The following is an 18,764-nucleotide window of genomic DNA, read 5'->3' on the forward strand; positions in this document are numbered from 1 at the left end:
CTTAGGATTTAATGGTAACATTCCTGAGGTTGATGGATCATTGTCTCCTGCAAGGAGTCTTTGTTAAGTTGTCTTCATGTCACTCTCCTCCACATCCCATCTTCTCTTTGAACAGTATTGAAGAGCTGTCACATGTGGTGAGAAAGACCCAGGAACTCTCCTCTTCCTGGACACAGAAGTGCTGTAAAAGATGTGTGGGCTTGAACCATATCCCTACATGAAAGTAAAAGGCAGTATGTCTCATAGGAATGTTGGAGTTAACATGATGTAGTGTTCAACAACAGCCAAAGATTAAAAAAAAAAAATATAGAAGCAAATTCTTCTACTTGGCCTCCTGTGCTCCTGAGGAAACGTTCCGTGTCAAATGAATAAAACAAAAATGTGTATTTTGTGATACAACAAGGTATAAAGTGTAAACCCTTCAGGTCACTGTAGGCATCATAGGCATGTATACTCCAGGAAAGGGGTGAATAATTATTATGATCATTGATAAATAATTTTTCATCAAGACAAGATAAGAAGTCAGAAAATAATTTACTTTTTTTTTAGACGAAATAAATGAATGAGATTTGATTAACGAACTGAAAAGGTAGTTAGACAGTAAAATCAAAAAAATACAAGTCAGGAAATGCATACAATACATATACAATACATACATGTATTTAAGATTAAGTGGCCCTAATGAAATTTCATTCATTTGAATTTGTATAAATGAGTAATCCTGCTGTTGACAAGATGCCATGGATGAATCATTTCTTTGGATGGAAAAAAAAAAATACAAGGTTGAACTTGAGGAAACACGTTAATGAAGTTTAGTTCAGGAAAATCCTAAAAATAACAAAGCAAGCAATCTTAATTTTTTTTTTGACTTCTCAGACGCTGAGTCAAGTCCACCAGCAGCAACAGCAACAGCAGCTAAATATCATCCCACTCCTCCTGATCATCTTAGAAATCTCCCATCACCTCTGAGATCCACCACCACACCAACAGTAATCCTGACTCCACCAGATGCTACTTCAAGACATGAAAGTAAGAAGGGGGGAAAAAAAAGAAGCTGTATCACCAGTGACAGAAGTTTGGCTATCTGGGGTTCATAGCTCTGATCCATGCTAATCAACCCCCGGGGGGGGGGGGGGGGTTGCAAATGCCAGTCAGCATGACAATGAGGCCCATTCAATCAAATTAGTGATGGTGCTCCAAGTGTGGGAGTTCAAATCAGGTGATTCAGACAAAGCCTGGTCTGTTACTGCGCTTTTGTGTGTGCACATATATTTTGAATGTATAGGAGCTGAGAGTGAGAAGTGAAGTCAGAGAAAGGACCATGTGAGCGCAGAGAAGAATCCAAACACACTGAGTGAGTGTGAGCGAGTGCAGCTCAAGGGCAAGTTGGTGTATTACTCACGGCTTCTGTGAGCAGAGCTGCTGATACACAGGCCATTTGACGTCTTTTCTGTTTTATCAGACTGATAAAGAGAGATGCATAGACCAAACTAGAGGGACTTTTACATCAAAACATGTCAAGCGGTCACATTGCGGCATATTCTCCATGGAAGAGTTGGAGAGAGACGCCACAGGCCTCAACCTTCAAACCTGCGCTGTTAAAACGTCTATGAGCTCAGTTCACTTGTCTCTATTTGCTCCTCACATTCAGCTCCCACATACGTAATTCACGCTGCAACTCAGTTTGTGCAAATAATGTGCACCGTGTGATTTATGCATTTTGTTTCGACCATTTCTTCCATTTGTCTAATGTGTGGAGCTTGAATTGGTGGACGGATAAAGACTCTAAAGCAAGCATGTTGTAAAATCTTTAGGCATTTTATCTGTTCATGAGACTGAATCGGGGCTGAGGAATTATCAAGCTGAATGAAATCTAATGTAACTTAGGAGAAAAACGGACATACCTGAAATACACAAAATGATGCAGATGTCATTTTGCATTGTAATGGAAGAACAAACGAAACAATTAGTGAAATGAAGGCACATAGATGGTTCCAATTATTGTCTTTTTGGGGAGGGAAGGGTTCACCCTTAAGCTGTACACACCGTCCCATTATTGAGAATTGTCTGAAATGTGAGTGCAAAGCAAAAACTCATTAAGTAAATACATGTTTTAAGGCAAAAATAATGGTTAAATCAGGGTCATTGTCAGAGTTAGGCAAGTAGTGGCTTGACCTGTGTTGGTTGATTAAATTAGGTTGGGATAATTAAAGTACTTTCATCATTGGGAAAACTCTGCCCTGTGTGCATGCCTGACCCGATCCTGCTTAAATTGGGCTGTCACCTACAAAAAAATACATTTGTCCAACAAACCCCATTTTCTCATCCCACCTGGATTCATTCAGTCTCCTGAACTCAGAAGCAACTCTACGCTGTTATTCCACTTATGATTCGGCGAGGGATCTTACATCACTGTTCAATCTTTGGGAGTCTTTCCTCGCTGCCAAGATTTATAGTTTTCGCGTTGGTTTCCCACTGAGATCTATAGTAAATCAGACAGGAATGTGTATGTTACAGGGAGGACAAGGAACATTATGTCCAAAAGAGGGAGAGAGAGAAGAGCCAGCAGAAGCAATAAAGAGGGGTGTCTAACGCCTGTGTTCACTAACACACTCATGGTCCGAGCATGTGATCCAGTCAACGCAGTTTTTGTTAGATGCTCTACGCCCAGGGCTGAATTTATTTCAGCATAAATGCAACCAAAAAAAGTCACAATATGTCACGTGTATGAATCTTCATGGCTGAAATTGTAAAACTCTAACACTATTATATTGTATTCTTTTATATTTGTCAAAGTAACAAAGCAACAGAGCCAGACGCTCACTAACAAACAGCCTTGAAAACTTCTTAAGGAATAAATATCTTTGTTTGTGTCTCTGATGTCGGTCAGTGATTGATGACCCTGTTCAACAAAAATATATATACTTTTCCCACATTTCATCATGGGTTGATGGTCTAATTTATTTATGGATTGATCTTTTCCAAATGTTTTTTTTTTTGTTTTTTTTTAAACGATTGGAGTATATTTTTCCTCCTTTTCTCATGGTGAAAACAGTGCACCCAGAGGAGTTCCCTAATACAGCATCTGTATTAAAAGCACATACGGTGTGATAGGCTTCTGGAAATGTCAATCACATCCCAAACAGACCTCCTCCATTTTGAAATAACATAATTTCAGAAAATATAATATATTACATCAAATTTTGCTCTTAGAAACCTTTCACTGTGCCTTCAAGGAACATTTGACAGTAATAATGACAGCTTTACATAATTCGGTCTTAGATATCAAAACAGACATCAATAATATACTGTATATCAATATTTGTTCAAATGCAATCAGCCAGTACACTCTTGTAGCTTTGACACAATAAGTATGAAATATGTGCCATTACAACACCTCATAATGTTTCATCTGTGAATCAGCATCCTAAATGTGTCACTGTCCTGCTTTTAGAAGGTCACCGCATTTAGAAGTCCCCAGCATGTTTTTACCAGCATTTTGCCTTTTAGATTTATCCACTATTTCTCTATCAAATCCTGTTCCTAGACTTCAACAGAAAGTTGATTCATTATTACTCTCCCCTGTGTATCTAATTTACAACCAGTGGACGAACAAAATCCCAGCGGCCTGTATTGAGACATTTGTATATCGAGTTTTACTGTAAATCACTTAAATCAAACACATACTTGTGATGTCATATTGTCGCTTCTCAGAAACCAGCTTTCACAAAAGTTTCAATCCACAACTGTCTCAGGGTCACATAACAAGCTTCTAAAACCAAAAACATCCCACCATCAGGGGAACTGCGTGGTGGTGGTGGTTATCTCGTCACTGACCGATCTGTGCATGTGAAGTCATAATTCGGCATAAAAGAAGTGAGAAAGCAGTGCTGCAGCAGGCCCTGCCTCACCAGCCAGCTCTGGTTTTTGTTAGGAAGTGTTGTGTAACCTCACGGAGGGTTTCAGATCAGCCCACTCCATTTCTTGAAAAGGAAGACCATAGACTATAGAATCTCCCCCCTTTTTGTGTCTTAGGTGCCCGGCAGTGCAGCCAACAGGCTCACGTCAGAGTCTGGTTTCTCTTCATGTACAGTGTGTTTACCTTGGTTCACTAGAAATGTAGCACGTCACTCTTGTGCAAGATCAATGTTTTCGTGATGAGTTTTTTATAATCAATGCATCAAAAGCAGACACTCGCCCGCGTGGACCCTCCCACTGTTCTTGTTTGTGTGTCTTCATCAGTGTTGTGTAAGTTACAAAAAAATGCGGATTTGGCTTGAAGGTTTGAACAAGTTTCTGTCCAGAAGATTTCTGGTACGAATCTCATTGATGACAGGCTTCCAGTGTCCACTGTGTGATAAAGCATCTTGAAGTCCCTGAGAAATATATATGTAGTATATGTATGTAAGGAAACTCTGAATTGGATGGGTTAAATGCAAAGAAAGAATCAATGATGTTCATGAAATTCAATAGAAGGTAGTCTTGCATTAGAGTATGGTGAATGGATGTTTATGTGTGTGTGTGTGTGTGTGTGTGTGTGTGTGTGTGTGTGTGTGTGTGTGTGTGTGTGTGTGTGTGTGTGTGTGTGTGTGTGTGTGTGTGTGTGTGTGTGTGTGTGTGTGTGTGTGTGTGTGGGGGTGTGGGTGTGGGTGTGTGTGTGTGTGTGTGTGTGTGTGTGTGTGTGTGTGTGTGTGTGTGTGTGTGTGTGTGTGTGTGTTCATTTTATGTTATTGCATTACTTCCCGAATTGACCCATTGGTGGCAGGGAGAGCGTGCGTGGATGTACTCTATGTATGTCAGACAATGCTCGTAAAGGTAATCTAACAATTTGAGGTTCTCCTTTTCCAGTAAATTGAGGTTTAATGAAATTCCCACTGGCTGGTAGCATTAGCTAAGGCTGAAGGAGTTCTGTTAGCATTAGCTTTTCGGAGTCGAACAGAAAAAAAACAGCAACTCTTGAACTGTTTTCACGTTTAACAAAAACTCAAAAGTAATGAGCTCCGTAAAACGTCAGTGTTTGTGATCGTAATACCAGTGATGTAGTAATCACAGTATGAGTTAGCACATTACCGCCAAACGTAGTACCATTACAGTCATGAGCTATGTAAAAAATGCTTAGTCCAAACATTGGACTTCATGCATGTGTAAAGGCCTTTATTTCCCAATCAGACCACCAAACTCTCATATAACTGTTGGCTGCTGTTGATGTACCCACGGATCCCCCCCACCCCACTTGTTTTTCTGCATTCACCATCACATGAGAGGCAGGAAACTGTCTCTACCCCCATGAGAGCACAGCAACTGCAGTCATCTCACACACAACCACACAGGAATACTCAAACACAAGCGGTTTTGAATTGTACTTTCTGACGTCTCTTGGGCACCATAGTACTCAAATAACCTCCGTTGGGGTTGAGCGTACACCTGCAGCAAACAAAAAGTTTGAAACCGCTACATATAAACAGTGTTGTTAAGTAAAATGAGAATGGACTTAAGAATGAAAGATTTTCAGGAAATTCAAGATAAAAAGTCTCTATGTTTTTCTGATATGTCCGACATAGGTCGAACGCCTAGAATTTTTTTTTCAATGAGTTTTACATATTATTTACAGACTTCTCCCCGGGTTGCTGAGCCACATATGTTTTTGTTGTTTTTTCTTTCATTTTTCAGGTTTCAAATTTGTGGCCACGGGAGCAATTTTAATATTTCTATGAAGATGTTGATCAGTAGTGAAGTTGATACTTGGTATAAATAGAAAATAAAAAGGATAAATAATTGAAGAAAATATTGTGGGAAGGCTTATCCAGCAATTGAATCCAAATCCCATTAAAAATGATTCCAATTAAATTGTCATACGTATGACTCAGATGGTAGTGGGTTGTATTGCAATACCAAGGCTCGCCGTTTGATGTCCATCGCCTTGTTTTCTCATCGTTGCATCATTGCACTTATTTATTCGTTTTTATCAACTTTAACTTTTCTCAATCATATTACTGACAGTTTCTTATATGTGTACCCTGTGACCCCAGTAATTTAACATAGTATTTCTTGTCCATGTAAAAAAAAGGACAATGCAGCAAACTGAATCCATTTTTAAATGAAATGACAAAGAGTGCTGACGTCCTCATCCCTCTTCAAGCTCTTGCTGCCTGTTTGTTCTGTGTGTGTGTGTGTGTGTGTGTGTGTGTGTGTGTGTGTGTGTGTGTGCGTGCGTGCGTGCGTGCGTGCGTGTGTGTGCACTGTAATGACACATTTCATCATATGTGTATGTATTGACGAGTCTGCATGTTTCTGGACTATAGTTGTGTACATGTGTTTTCCCATCCGCCCCTGTGGGACATACATTATGTGTCTGAGAGCCGATCAGAGAGGCCCTTGTGTCAGGCTGGAGGCAGTGGAAATCCCCTTGTATATTTCGTGTGTGTGCGCGCGCGTGAGTGCGGACTTTTGGCTTTTGAATGCGTTTTCCCTCCAGTCCATCTGACGCAGTGACGGACGGCTGGAACCAAACTAAAAGCTGATAAGCGGCGAACAGAAATGGTTATTTCTCTTCCTACAAATAATCAAATGAAAGTTTCATATTCGAGGGTGATTAGGACTTGAAGAACAAGTTAGTTACAAAATACTCAAGTATTCAAGTATGCAAATCAAAATGCAAAAGTGGAAACATAATCAGCTTCCGGATTTTATAAATGCCAGTAATAGACAAGTCTAATGCACCTTTGTGGTTTGTATGTTTTGGCTGTAAAGTTCTGAGAATAAATGCTATTTGTAATGACCTTGTACAAATATTTTTGGGATTGTGACAAATGCTTTAGAATTCAAGATCAAATGTAGTTTAACATCCATCAAGACAGACAGACAGACAGACAGACAGACAGACATTTTTGTGTTTCTTATAGATCCTGAAGCAATTGTAGTTTTATAGCTAACCAGGGGGTGATGTCACATTCTTCAGTGTTGAGCTCATAAATCCCAGTGATTCTGTTCAACTGGTAGTAAACTGTGTCGAGAACTGGAAGGAAGTGCTGGGGGTATTGGCCTTGCTCGCCAGCAGACCGGGGAACTGAGTAAAACTGTTATACAACCGTTACAGTTAAGTGGATCTGGCACCTTTTGTAGAAATTGGATTTAGTTTGTGGGGACCCACAAGAAGTTGGCCATGGTGACCAAGCTTCAGGTCTCGACTCAATGAACCAGATTTTGAGACCCAGATTTAGTGTGTTTTAAGATCGAAGCCCTGAAAGTGGTTGAGCGTGTATTCGAGCAGTCAGGTTTTCTTCCCAGTTTGCAGTGTGACTCGCACTCACACACACACAAAGGTTAAAATGCTGAGATGCACCCAGTGAAGGTTTGCTGAGGGTTAAGTTATTAACTTTATATATTCATTCAGAACAAATTCAAATTTGCAATAATGACCTGAAGCTAAAAATAATATAAAAAATAATGTTTTTAGCACAGTTAAAATTTTTGTAAAAATCTGACAAAACACGTAAGAAATCCAGTGGGTCAGAAAGCAGTTATTTGTATTTTGTATTTGTGATCAAGTTCATGATAGAAACCTTATATTCTAACTTGGGATAAAAATTGTCCAGGTTGTCTGTACAATATTTCACTTTTGGGTGCAGCAGGTTGGAATGAAAATGGACCAGTTACATACTGTGTTTTGGGAATTGGTCCCAAATCAAAGAAAAGAAATCTGTTTTCTGGACAACAGATGTTTTCGTATCAAGCGGAGTGGTTGCAATGTTGCAGGTTCGATTCCCTACCTCCCCTTGACCACATGTCAAAGTGTCCTTTAGCAAGACACTGAACCCCAATTTGCTCCCAATGGATGGATTGAGTGCCGTCTCTGTTGGTGTGGGATTGCATGTGTGAACGTGTATGTAAACGAGTGAATGTGATTAGCAGTGCGAAGTGCTTCAGGCACTGCTAAAGCAGTGGAAAAGTGCTATATAAGGGAAATCCTTTCACCGTTTTACCATTGACTGATAAGGTAGTGACAAAATAAGAATTTTGTAGATGCATGACTTCATCTCTTGTTTCATGTTTGCTATTCTATCATGAAGATAATGGGACTGTTTGGAGCTTTTGATTCTCTCACAGAGGTGGAGGAGGGACTCCTCCATCTGGGTCGGTGTTTATTTGGGTGTGTAGATGGGTGCTGTCTTGCAGAAGTCATCTAAAAGAATAATTGACATAGTAAAAAAGGTTTCATAGAAGTCCAAACTTAATGTGGATGATAGGTGGGTGGTAAGTGAATAATGGTCCTCGTGATTAAAATCAGGTAAAACGACTGTGAATGTTGATGTCAGCACCAATTGTGTAAAGGATTAGTCTCATTCAAGAGGCAGTATCAAGATGGAAACTCTCCACAATACCATCTCTTACCACTCTTGGTGCGGAAAGTATAAAACTGGCTCAGACAACATTTCAGCTTTGTGAATTCATTGCTTGATTCTTAAATGTGCTACTTAATTAAACAGATTTATTGAATCATTTTCTAAAATGCGATAGTTTTTTTTTGTCAAAACGAAATATTTCTCTTCTATATCAGAGCGTTTCATGCTCTGCTAAGCCCTAAAAGTTCTCCAGACTGTCACATAGCATTCCTAATGAAAAGGAAAAACCACAGAACTCCGCTTCTGAAACCTTAGACACACTCAAGTTTATTCCATGATAATTCTCAGACATTTGTGTTTGTCGAGAGTTTGACATTGCAAATGTCAACAAACCGGCTAAAAAACCAAGCCATAGCCCAAACCCAAAGCTGCCTAACCTTTGCTTAAAAGTTCAAATAGTTAAACTATGGCAAGGAAAATGCACTTTCTGCACTCATCAAAAACACAAACATGATTCAAAGACGTTGGAAATACTGGAAAGCAACATCAAGCACAAGTGTGAACCTTTTCAACATCAGAGGTTTGTGGCATTAAAATAAGCACACTGGCAGTCACACACACGCACACACACACACACACACACACACACACACACACACACACACACACACACACACACACACACACCCACACCATTTTCCCCCCTCAGAGTGAGGGAGGGCTGTGGGCATAATGCCAGGTGCCTCCCATGTTTGGGAGAGCAAACAGGCCCGTGGCTTTGATGGCCGGGAGATCAGAGCAGGGGACACATTCTACGTGGCCACGCTAAGGTCACCGCGGTGCACACCCTGCTGCCATGTTGTGCTCTGCAGCTAGGAGACCCGAAGTATACACAATACGCGGGCCGCAGGCATGTGTGTGCACGTATGCGTGTTAGCCCAACCCTAAGAGCCAGCTCATAGCACGCCCCTCTGCTTTCCAAGATGAGCTCGATGCAGTCTTGACGTACAGCGGTGTAGTTGTCTGAAAACAGTTAAACCACAGGAACAGGGTTGGAATACTGAGTCTTAGTTAATGCAGGAATATATAAGCAATGGTTTAACACACTCCCTCTCTTGTTTTTGTCTGCTCCTTCTTCACAATCAAGCTTTCGTTACAACGGGATATTTTCCCGACAGACGTTTGAATTTCCAAACATTCATTGACTTTTGTGTTTTTTTAGAACTTTGTTTGATACAGTTTAAACCCTGTACAGTGTAATTCATTGTTTTCATCCATTATCATTACTATATATTTTCTTTGTTTGTTTTATTTTATTTCAAACATAATAAATAACAGCAAAACAATGAATACAAGGACATAAAGGTGCTTGACCTCCATCAGGGTCCATTCAGTGTCTCGCTTCAGCACACATGGACATGGCCAGGTTGAGAATCAAACCTTGGAATTGGGATATGACCAAATAATTATCTCTTTTATAGTTTATGACTCAATCCCAACTTTTGTTTCAATTGTGGATTGAAGTCAGTTTACATCCCCTCTCATACTTTCACACGAAGGGTAGGTTATCATTTTTATGATTTTAAAGTTTCTTTCGGAAGGAAATCCATTTAAATGATTTCTATTTTTGATGGGGGAAACAAGATAAAGAATCACATTCTGGAAATTGTACTCCAAAGTAAAAAGGAGTTGATTAAAAGTAATGAAAACCCATCAAAAGACAAGCAAAGAGCAGTTGATTAATCACGGATTTAAAAACTAAACAGCTGGATGTTGTTAAATGATAAACATTTTTGTTGGATGAAATAAAAGCCTCATCCTCTTCCTGTCGTTTTATCATGTGTGGCTGGTTTGTGATCTGGGCTGCATTTGCACGCAGACACAACTGTGGCCCAGACTTGTAAACACACACACACACACACTCACACACACACACACACACACACACACACACGTCTTTGCAGCAGCTGCTATAATTTTTGCGCCAGAGCAAAAACGAGAAATGCTCTCCGTGCTTTGAGGAATCATTAAACGTTTCCCCTATATTTTTCATGCGTGGTTCCACCAGGAAAAGATGGGCTCATTAACAGGTTGTGTCTCAACTCCTTGTTGAACATCTTGTTTATCAGCGTCTGTAGTTGGCTTGTGTTTATCATGTCACCCTGTTTGAGATAATGGTGAATGTAACAGTGCATTGGTGTATATTGTACATGAAGTGTATATATGTTCAACCTAACCTAATTAAGTTCCTAGTTTCTGGAGAAGTTTGGGCCTGACAGATTGCGTTTCTTTGTTTGGAAGTGTCTACGTGCTTACTGTGAGGTAAAGCGTTAGTAAGGAGTGATCAGCTATGGTTTCCCTCCATGGGGGTTTACTTCATGTAAATGAGCTGAGGTCCTCAAACTGGGTGAAGGGGCTTGTCACACATGCACACGCACAGCCAGGTCAGGTCCTATATTTCCTCTGCTCCACCGACAGCTGCGAGTCAGCTTGCCACAGCGACACCTCTTTATGATGAAGGAGCTCTGCAGCCGGGTGACACCGGCTCCAGAGGGGGAGATTCCCTCTCTTCAACTGCAGCAGCTTCAGTCACGCCGAGTCGGACTCATGAGTGAACGTTACCCGGGAGTGTCCGAGCAACACTCAAGCCCCATGTGTGCCGTGAGTCCTGACGGTGTGTCTCTGTGTGCCGGCTGTTTGCTGACAGATGAGGCGTACCAGAAGCTGGCCATGGAGACTATGGAGGAGCTGGACTGGTGTTTGGACCAGCTGGAGACCATCCAGACCTACCGCTCTGTCAGCGACATGGCCTCCACCAAGGTAAGATGGGCCTTGTTGTTTGCTGTTTCCTGTATTTGGGTGCAGTAAGAAGGAGGAGAGTGTTAGTCAGCAAGAGTTGCACTAAACTTTGAATGGTTTTAAAGGTCTAATGTTTGAATGTGACTGGAGGCTACTCAGTCACTGATTTCATCCTAAACTGACAAGGAGCTTCATAAGTGTTTGCTGTTATTTTCCTTTAGTGCGTAAACACAGTGTCATAAAAGCAAGTGTGTGGTTTCGGTCTTGGTCTGCTGTGGTGCTCTGCGTCAATGATTCTGTTTGATGTGCACAATGTTGAATTCCTGTTTTTAGTTTTTCTTTTACAATCACATAATATAAGGAAGTAAGCTTTAAATCATATTCCTCACCAACACTCATGAATAAAAATATCTCACCTTAAGGGTTATCAGTCATTATAGTGAATGTTCTAGTTGTCTGATGGAGCTACGTTTGTGTCATAACTCTTCTAAATGTATAACTTTCTAAACATGGATATTTAGCTTGTATGATCATGGTGACTATTGCTTCAACAATACCAGCATGTTTTCTTGTGCAGTACAAATAGGAGTTGTGGTCAAGTTGGGACCCAGTTTTACACATGAAATTAAAGATGGAAAAACTAAGAATACACATATTTTCTTAGATAGCCATCTTTCAGTATGAGTGAAACTCTGTTATGTAACCTTACTACCGGGTGGTTCCACTATATTGGCTTTTTCATCCTATGACAAACGACTTGTGCTTCTTTAATACTCCCATAATTACATTTTTATTGGTTGTTTGATGGGAAGAAAGTTGAAGCAGTCCAGTAGTTCTTGTTTTTTTTCTTTTTCTTTTTTTTCTGAGGATTTTTTTTTTTTTAATCTTACTCGATAAACGCATCCTTTGGCTATTCAGTATCTTATTTATAATTGTGTGTGACGTGCAGCAAAGTTTAGTTTCTTACATATTGAGCTGTGATGGTGGCAGCAATAGGTACCAAACTTTATTCAGCATGCAGATCTCTTGCTGTATTAAGCTTGAGCAAGTCCAACATTTCTGGTGTTGTTTCATGGTATATCTGTAATATTTATCAAGAGAATCATTTCTGTCACTAACATTTGTAAAAGCAGTCCTGAAAGCAGATCGTCCTGGTTAATGTCAGCTCATGATGTGTGACGTGGCCCAGTGGTTTTTAAAGTATGAGAGGATGACCAGCTAAGTTTCAGCAGAATGGTTTATCTAGATTAATCAAATATATTTTGTGAACATTGGTTTGCAATGTGCTTAAAAATATTGCCTTTTCTGACATATTGTATTTTTAAACGCATTGACAAGACATCACAGTGAATTGAACCTTTGGCTTTAAAAAAAATTCCAATCTGTTCATCTTCAAGTGAGTGATGTCATAATTGAAGGACCTTAGCCCAAGACGTTTGAAATTATTTCCTAAACATATCTTATTGTTTCGGAAATGAGGGATGTAAAAGGAAATACTGTGTTGAAATTGAATTGGTCAACAGTCAACTTGCAAATAGGATCATTCCAGAGGGCTCAGAGAAGGCCTGCTCGCTTTTAAAATGTGTTTGCATTTGAGTGTGAGTGGTGTGAGTCTTGTTGTTTTATTTTGATTGGTTGGTTGGTTAATACTTGTTTTTGGAGTGGGGTTTGGAGGGGGGGGGGGGTGGGTGGGGGTGATGTAGTTGGCCACTTGGAAATCAACTTTGTGACTCATAGTAGTTACCGGAGTCCTTAATAAAACTGACTTGATTGTTGTTGTTGATACTTATTCCATAAATCACTTATTTGGAAGTTTTCAGTGACTCAAAACTTTATATACTGAGCCTGTTTTTGCTCTTTCAAGTCAAACCCCAATGTGACAGCTGTGAGCAGCAGAGCTTGAAAACAGCTTGTCATGTGAGCCAAGAGGAAAACCTTGTTATTTCTCATAAAACTGGACAACAGGATGTGAGGGATCCCACAGTGGGTCAAACACAATAAATTAGAGAAACAGTGTGTGTGTGTGTGTGTGTGTGTGTGTGTGTGTGTGTGTGTGTGTGTGTGTGTGTGTGTGTGTGTGTGTGTGTGTGTGTGTGTGTGTGTGTGTGTGTGTGTGTGTGTGTGTGTGTGTGATATTCATGCGGACCCTAGGGCAAAGTGACTCTCTCTTCCTGTCTCCTTCCTGATTCCTGCTCGCTCTATAGACAACAATAGACCTCCCATCATAGCTGTTTGGATGGTTAATAGTCGTGTTTATTTATCCCATTGCTGTCGTCATCAGGACACACATCAGGTTCTCGTAGTCAGCAGGACTGGTTCCACTTGAGAACCATGAGGATGACGGAATCGCTGAATAAATACTGTGATAAGTGTTTAAACAAACAGACACTTGAAAAGGAATCGAAGACTTTCTGATGACAGGCCGACACAGCAGAGACAGAAGAGGCAGTCATTTTATCCATTACAACAGGATGATGCTCATATATTCCAGGACATAATGAGTTACAACACTGCACTGATCAGTAATTGGTGATTTCAATTACTCAACTTGTAAGTTTTCAAAATTGCAGAATAGTTTGGCCATATTGAGCCTGGACTTATCTGTAAGTGGCATCTGAAGAGCCTCACCAGCTCGCGAAATTCCCAAATATCTCAATGAGGAAGTGATGAAATTATGAATGTGTTTCCCTTTATCTCTTTCACTTCATCTCAAAAATATTAGACTTACCCTTCAAGCTGCCGAGATAGTCAAACTGTAACACAGTACAGCAGCAGTACATGATGCCAGTAGTTCCACTCAAGCAGGTGGTTATCAGTTATCATAATTTGACCTCGGGTAGACAATATTTGCCTTGCCCTTCAACTACGTTAGATTTAATAAGCTCCAGCAATGTCTGATCCTCAGTTTGGAAAACAGTGAGCAGAGTTGATAAAAAGGAATAATGCGTGATCATTCATTCATATGAAATTGCCTATTTATAGTAGTTTATTTGACATTATTATGTGTCACATTTGGATCACATGTGCTTTTTGTGCATCTTTAACCTCTATTGAAAACATGACTGGTGAGTGAGTGAGTGAATGCACCCTGACACGTAACCACCCCATAAGATGTCCCTCATCGTTCATGCTTGTATGCGTGTGCTGTGTGCGTCTACTTGTGTGGGACTGTGGATCACTAAACTGATAACAGGCAAGTCCCTGTCCCGTCTGTGCTGTGTTTTCACAGTAAACCAAAGCGGGTCAGAACGGCCGTCCCTTTGTCGTGTGGTTTGTTAACTTCATACTGGATTAGGTTTGCATGAAAACACCGGTCAGCTTACCTGTTGTGTTTGGGATGGAAAAAAAAATGTTATTCAAACCGTGCCAGAGCATGAAACATGAGTATGAGGGAGGTGAAATGCAAGAGGCTGCTCCTGTACTTCAAGGTGAAACTGAGGGGATGCTGCTGCTGAACACTGGCAGAGCGTGACCGACCTGTCTTTATCACATGGTTGACGTAGATGGATCAAGGTCTGTTGTGAGCGAGAATCTGTTTCAATGCTGTAGGATGTCTGTTATATGAACTTAAGGCTTTAGTGAAACACCATTAATTTAGTGATGAAATAAAATGAAATAGTTGTCAATGTCACTTAATATTGTGATTTTGTATCTTTTTTTTATCCATTGAAAGTTATCTAAATATGTTTTGCAGATACAGATATTTTTTTTATTAGGTATAAAGTAGACACAAATGGCTTGTTTGGTCATTAGACTTACATTCCCTTGAATCTGCCTTTGGCTATGCGTTTGAGGTGAGTACAGGCTGCCAAAAGAGTTAGCTGTTTACCATTTCAAATACTTTTTAAAGCCATGATATTAAATTGTTTCGGGTTTACTTGGAGAAGATACAGTACTCAAGTTGGTTATCTTAATCATTATATGATTTATACATTTTCCCATAATGATATAATAACTCATTTAATGAAGACATGTTTCTGCTTCATCCAAATCAAGGCCATGGAAAGTGTTTCAGAAAAACAAAGCAGAGGGACACACATATGGGCAACGTTCGAGCCACCTATTAACCAATAACAACACGTACCGATGGATTGTGAGAGAAAAGTCACACATGCAAAGATGGAACATGCTCTACACGAGCCAGGGTCAAAGAAAGAAAAAGAAGTCTGGGTGAGTGGTGGCCACGCCTCAGTTTGGCCGTTTGTTTTTCCCGAATCGTTTAAGACGAGAGCATCATCATAAAATATCTGAATTTTTTTAACTGTATCGAAATGTATCAAAATATTGGCCAAAACAGTGAGTATTCCTGAATTTTGGAATAGATTGCATTATGTTGTGGTGAAGTATCACAAACTCATTTGTACATTTTGCTGAATGAATTATCACTCAATCAGGCTATAGGTCTAATGATAGGCCCACTATTATACCTAAAACCTGTGTCACATGCACTTTTCAAAACAGGCTCCAGGATGAACTATTACAATCAAATACTGTGTTTGAACTCTTCCTGTGTATCTGGAGCTTCTGCTGCTCCTCTGAGAACATGTTGTTCACATTGATTTTACTGAGTGTGCACAGTTGCTCGATGTTGGTCATCCGACAAAAGGTGACTGTGCTTTTGTCATCAGGAAACATTTGTTTGGAATAATGTGTACAAGGACATGAGGCCAGCAGAATCCGTGTGACTTCATGAAAAAGGAATACCTCTTAATAAAGGAAAAGTAGAACTGACGGTTTTGTGACTGAAGTTCAAGGAAATATAGTGTTAATGAAAGCAGGATACTTTGGAGTCATCAGAATGATTACAAAGTTATTGACAGTATAAACCACAAAGCTGTGACTACCAGCTGCAGAAGTTGTGAATAGCAACTCAGATTAACATAGAGACAAGAGGCGGGACTACCCCACGAGGGACTGTGTAAGAGGCAGAGGTCTCTCTCTCTCTCTCTCTCTCTCTCTCTCTCGCTCTCTCTCTCTCTCTCTCTCTCTCTCTCTCTCTCTCAGTCATTGCTCCATATACACAGGGTATGAGGTAAAGCCGAGTCAGACCTCACAGCCCTGAAGTGAGTCACTGAAGCTGTGGTGTTTCACAAACTTGGTACTTTTACTCATGCTGTAGTCAGATCCAGACTTTAACAGACGGCAGCCCGGCTCTTCTCTCGTACTCAACACACAGCACCATGGGCGCCTGCTGCTTTGACAAGAAAGAGAGGAAATTAGGGAAGCTAAATGGTTGGAGAAAGGTGAGTTTTCTCAAGTTTTGAAAATTTTCTTTGAAAGAGTTTGTCCTTGCTGTGCATGGACTCTGGAACTTTTGAGCTTCACTTGACAATGGCCGAACTTCACATGCTGTTGTAGAAAACTTAAAAGGAACTTGCTTACTCAGTGTCTGTTCATGCACGGGTTATCTGACATCCAGAAACCCTTGCACCGAATGCATGTGCATCATCTCACATGCAGCTGACTTTACATTTCTACATGAATTAAAGTTCAGAGCATCTTGTTGTACAGGGGGACGTTTCTTCAAATTGTGACTTAGATCTGCCTTCGTGTCTTAGACATTTTTATGTTATATTCAAATGTAACTTTACAAAAGCTTAGTCTGTGAATTATCTTAACATTATATCAAGATTGTTGTGCTTACAAGGTTACAAAGCCAAAAGAAAATGGATCTGACAGAAAAACAAAGATGTGTGTCTATTGTTTCTGGTTTTTTGTCTCTTCTTGTCCAAACTGAAGGAAGAGGATGACATTAAAATCCCATTAACTTTGTTGTGTATCTAATCATGATCCCAAAGCCTGGAGAAAGTTTTTCTTTCTTCTTTTTCTAACTGAGGCCCAACTCTTGGGTCATCTGGAAAGGAAGAGAGCCATGGTGTGCAAGTGTTTTTTATGCTGCTCAATGCTTGGTTTGTTTGGACAGTGGATGGACCAAGTCAAGAAAGTCGTGATTCCCCCCCCCCCACCCCCCAAAAAATTCTGTGATTTTGATGATGTGAGCATTTGTTTGTTGTACTTTGAAAATCGTGTCTTGCTGTACAGTGCCAGTGAGCTATTTGGCAACGGGTAACCTGAAATCGAGAACAGTTTTACAGCCTGTTATGTCTGTTTAACTGCAGACAAAAGTGGCATTGCAGACAGCTGAAATCACTCTTTCTCCATCTACGTTTACCCCATTGTACATATTGGGTATTCTTTCTTACGCAGTCACACAAGCATGAGTGTGTGAGTCAGAGGAAGTGAGAAGTGGTCTGGCTGTTTCTCAGTCGTCTGTAGCTCTCCCTAACATACGCACATCTTGTATGTGGGTAGGTTTGCTTATCTTTAAAAGTTATGTCACTACCTGTCCACGCTATTGTGCCAAAGCGAGGGGGAGATACACCACAAACTCTGCTGACTGACTGGAAGAGGAAGGCACTGCAGAAGTCACAAGCAGCAGAAGTGCACTAACACATACTAACAGTCTAACACCTTTGAGCACCTTTTACATTTAAAAAAAAAGAATTATATATATATATATATATATATACTGAGCTACCCACCATTTGGATAAGTTTGTAAAATAAAAGATTAAAAAAAATCACACTCCGCATCCTATCTAAAAACAGTAATATCTCCCCATCTTCCGTAACACCTATCCAACTTGGGGTTTGCAGGAGACTGGTACACACCAGTCCATCACAGGGTAAACCAAATGCAACAACCACTTACACAGTAATAGATAATCAATTTGAGTTAACGTTTAACCTCAAACACATGTTTTTGGAATGTGGCCGAATACTGTAAGGGAGAATATGCAAATTCCAAACAAAGTCTCCCCCAACTAATGTAAAGTTTTAGTCTAAATGAATGAATGTATGAGTGAATGTTTTTCTCTCTCTTAGAGAGTTTTATCCATCATTTGGGAGATTCACAGGTTCCTGTCTCAGAACAAGTATATTGCACCCACTAGTGGCTCAGAAATACAACTTCAATATGAACTACTTAGGGTGCAAATATATGTTGGTTCATTGCAAAAATAAACATAGAGTGAAAATTCAGAACATAGAATATCAGTATAATCGTATATTTTAGATAGGTTTATGCACTGTCAAAATTTTCATCTCAAGGGTGAAATTAGTAGTTTTTAAAATGATAATTCGAAAATAAATTTGGTTCAACATGAAAAATGTTCTTCTAAGACGCTTTTATTACAGGTTTATAGTCAGTTTCATGTCAGCAGAGACAAAGCAAAATGAATTACGGAGCACATTTTCAGATAGTGGGAGCCTGTCGAGTCGGGTGCATTAAGCTCAGTCTCGTGTCGGAGGGAGACTTCATGTCTGCCTTCCTACCTATCTGTCCGCCTGGCTGCCCTCTGTGGTAAGCTGTCCGATGGGATCACGTCTGACCGGAGGAACCCCCTCGCCTTCATTCAAATGCCATGGGCTCCATTCACCTTCTTCTGTGTCTGCCGTCTCCCTGCCCCTCGCTACTGAATCCACCCCCTACCCCTGAGCAGGAGGATGAGGAAATGAGAGAGTGAAAGGTTAGGAATTGGAGACATGGAGCTAAAAGAGTGAGAATGGCATGATAAGAATACTGTTCATACAAAATGGAGCAAAATGAATACAGGAAAATAAA

General features: G+C 40.2%; 1 protein-coding gene across 2 annotated transcripts in view; it reads left to right on the plus strand.

Annotated features, from left to right (window-relative positions):
- LOC308116106 (3',5'-cyclic-AMP phosphodiesterase 4B-like) overlaps positions 1-18,764 on the plus strand; it is a 67,731-nt gene that overhangs the window by 38,247 nt on the left and 10,720 nt on the right. The window contains exon 6 of one of the 2 annotated variants that reach the window (XM_080474098.1): positions 11,050-11,162. In XM_080474098.1, the coding sequence (XP_080330224.1) occupies positions 11,050-11,162 (113 nt within the window). Of the gene's footprint in view, positions 1-11,049; positions 11,163-16,186; positions 16,385-18,764 lie in introns of those variants that run through there. The other variant, XM_080474099.1, reaches the window with a different exon arrangement.

This window comes from Lipophrys pholis (genome assembly GCF_963383615.2).
Source record: "Lipophrys pholis genome assembly, chromosome: 10".
Classification (NCBI taxonomy): domain Eukaryota; kingdom Metazoa; phylum Chordata; class Actinopteri; order Blenniiformes; family Blenniidae; genus Lipophrys; species Lipophrys pholis.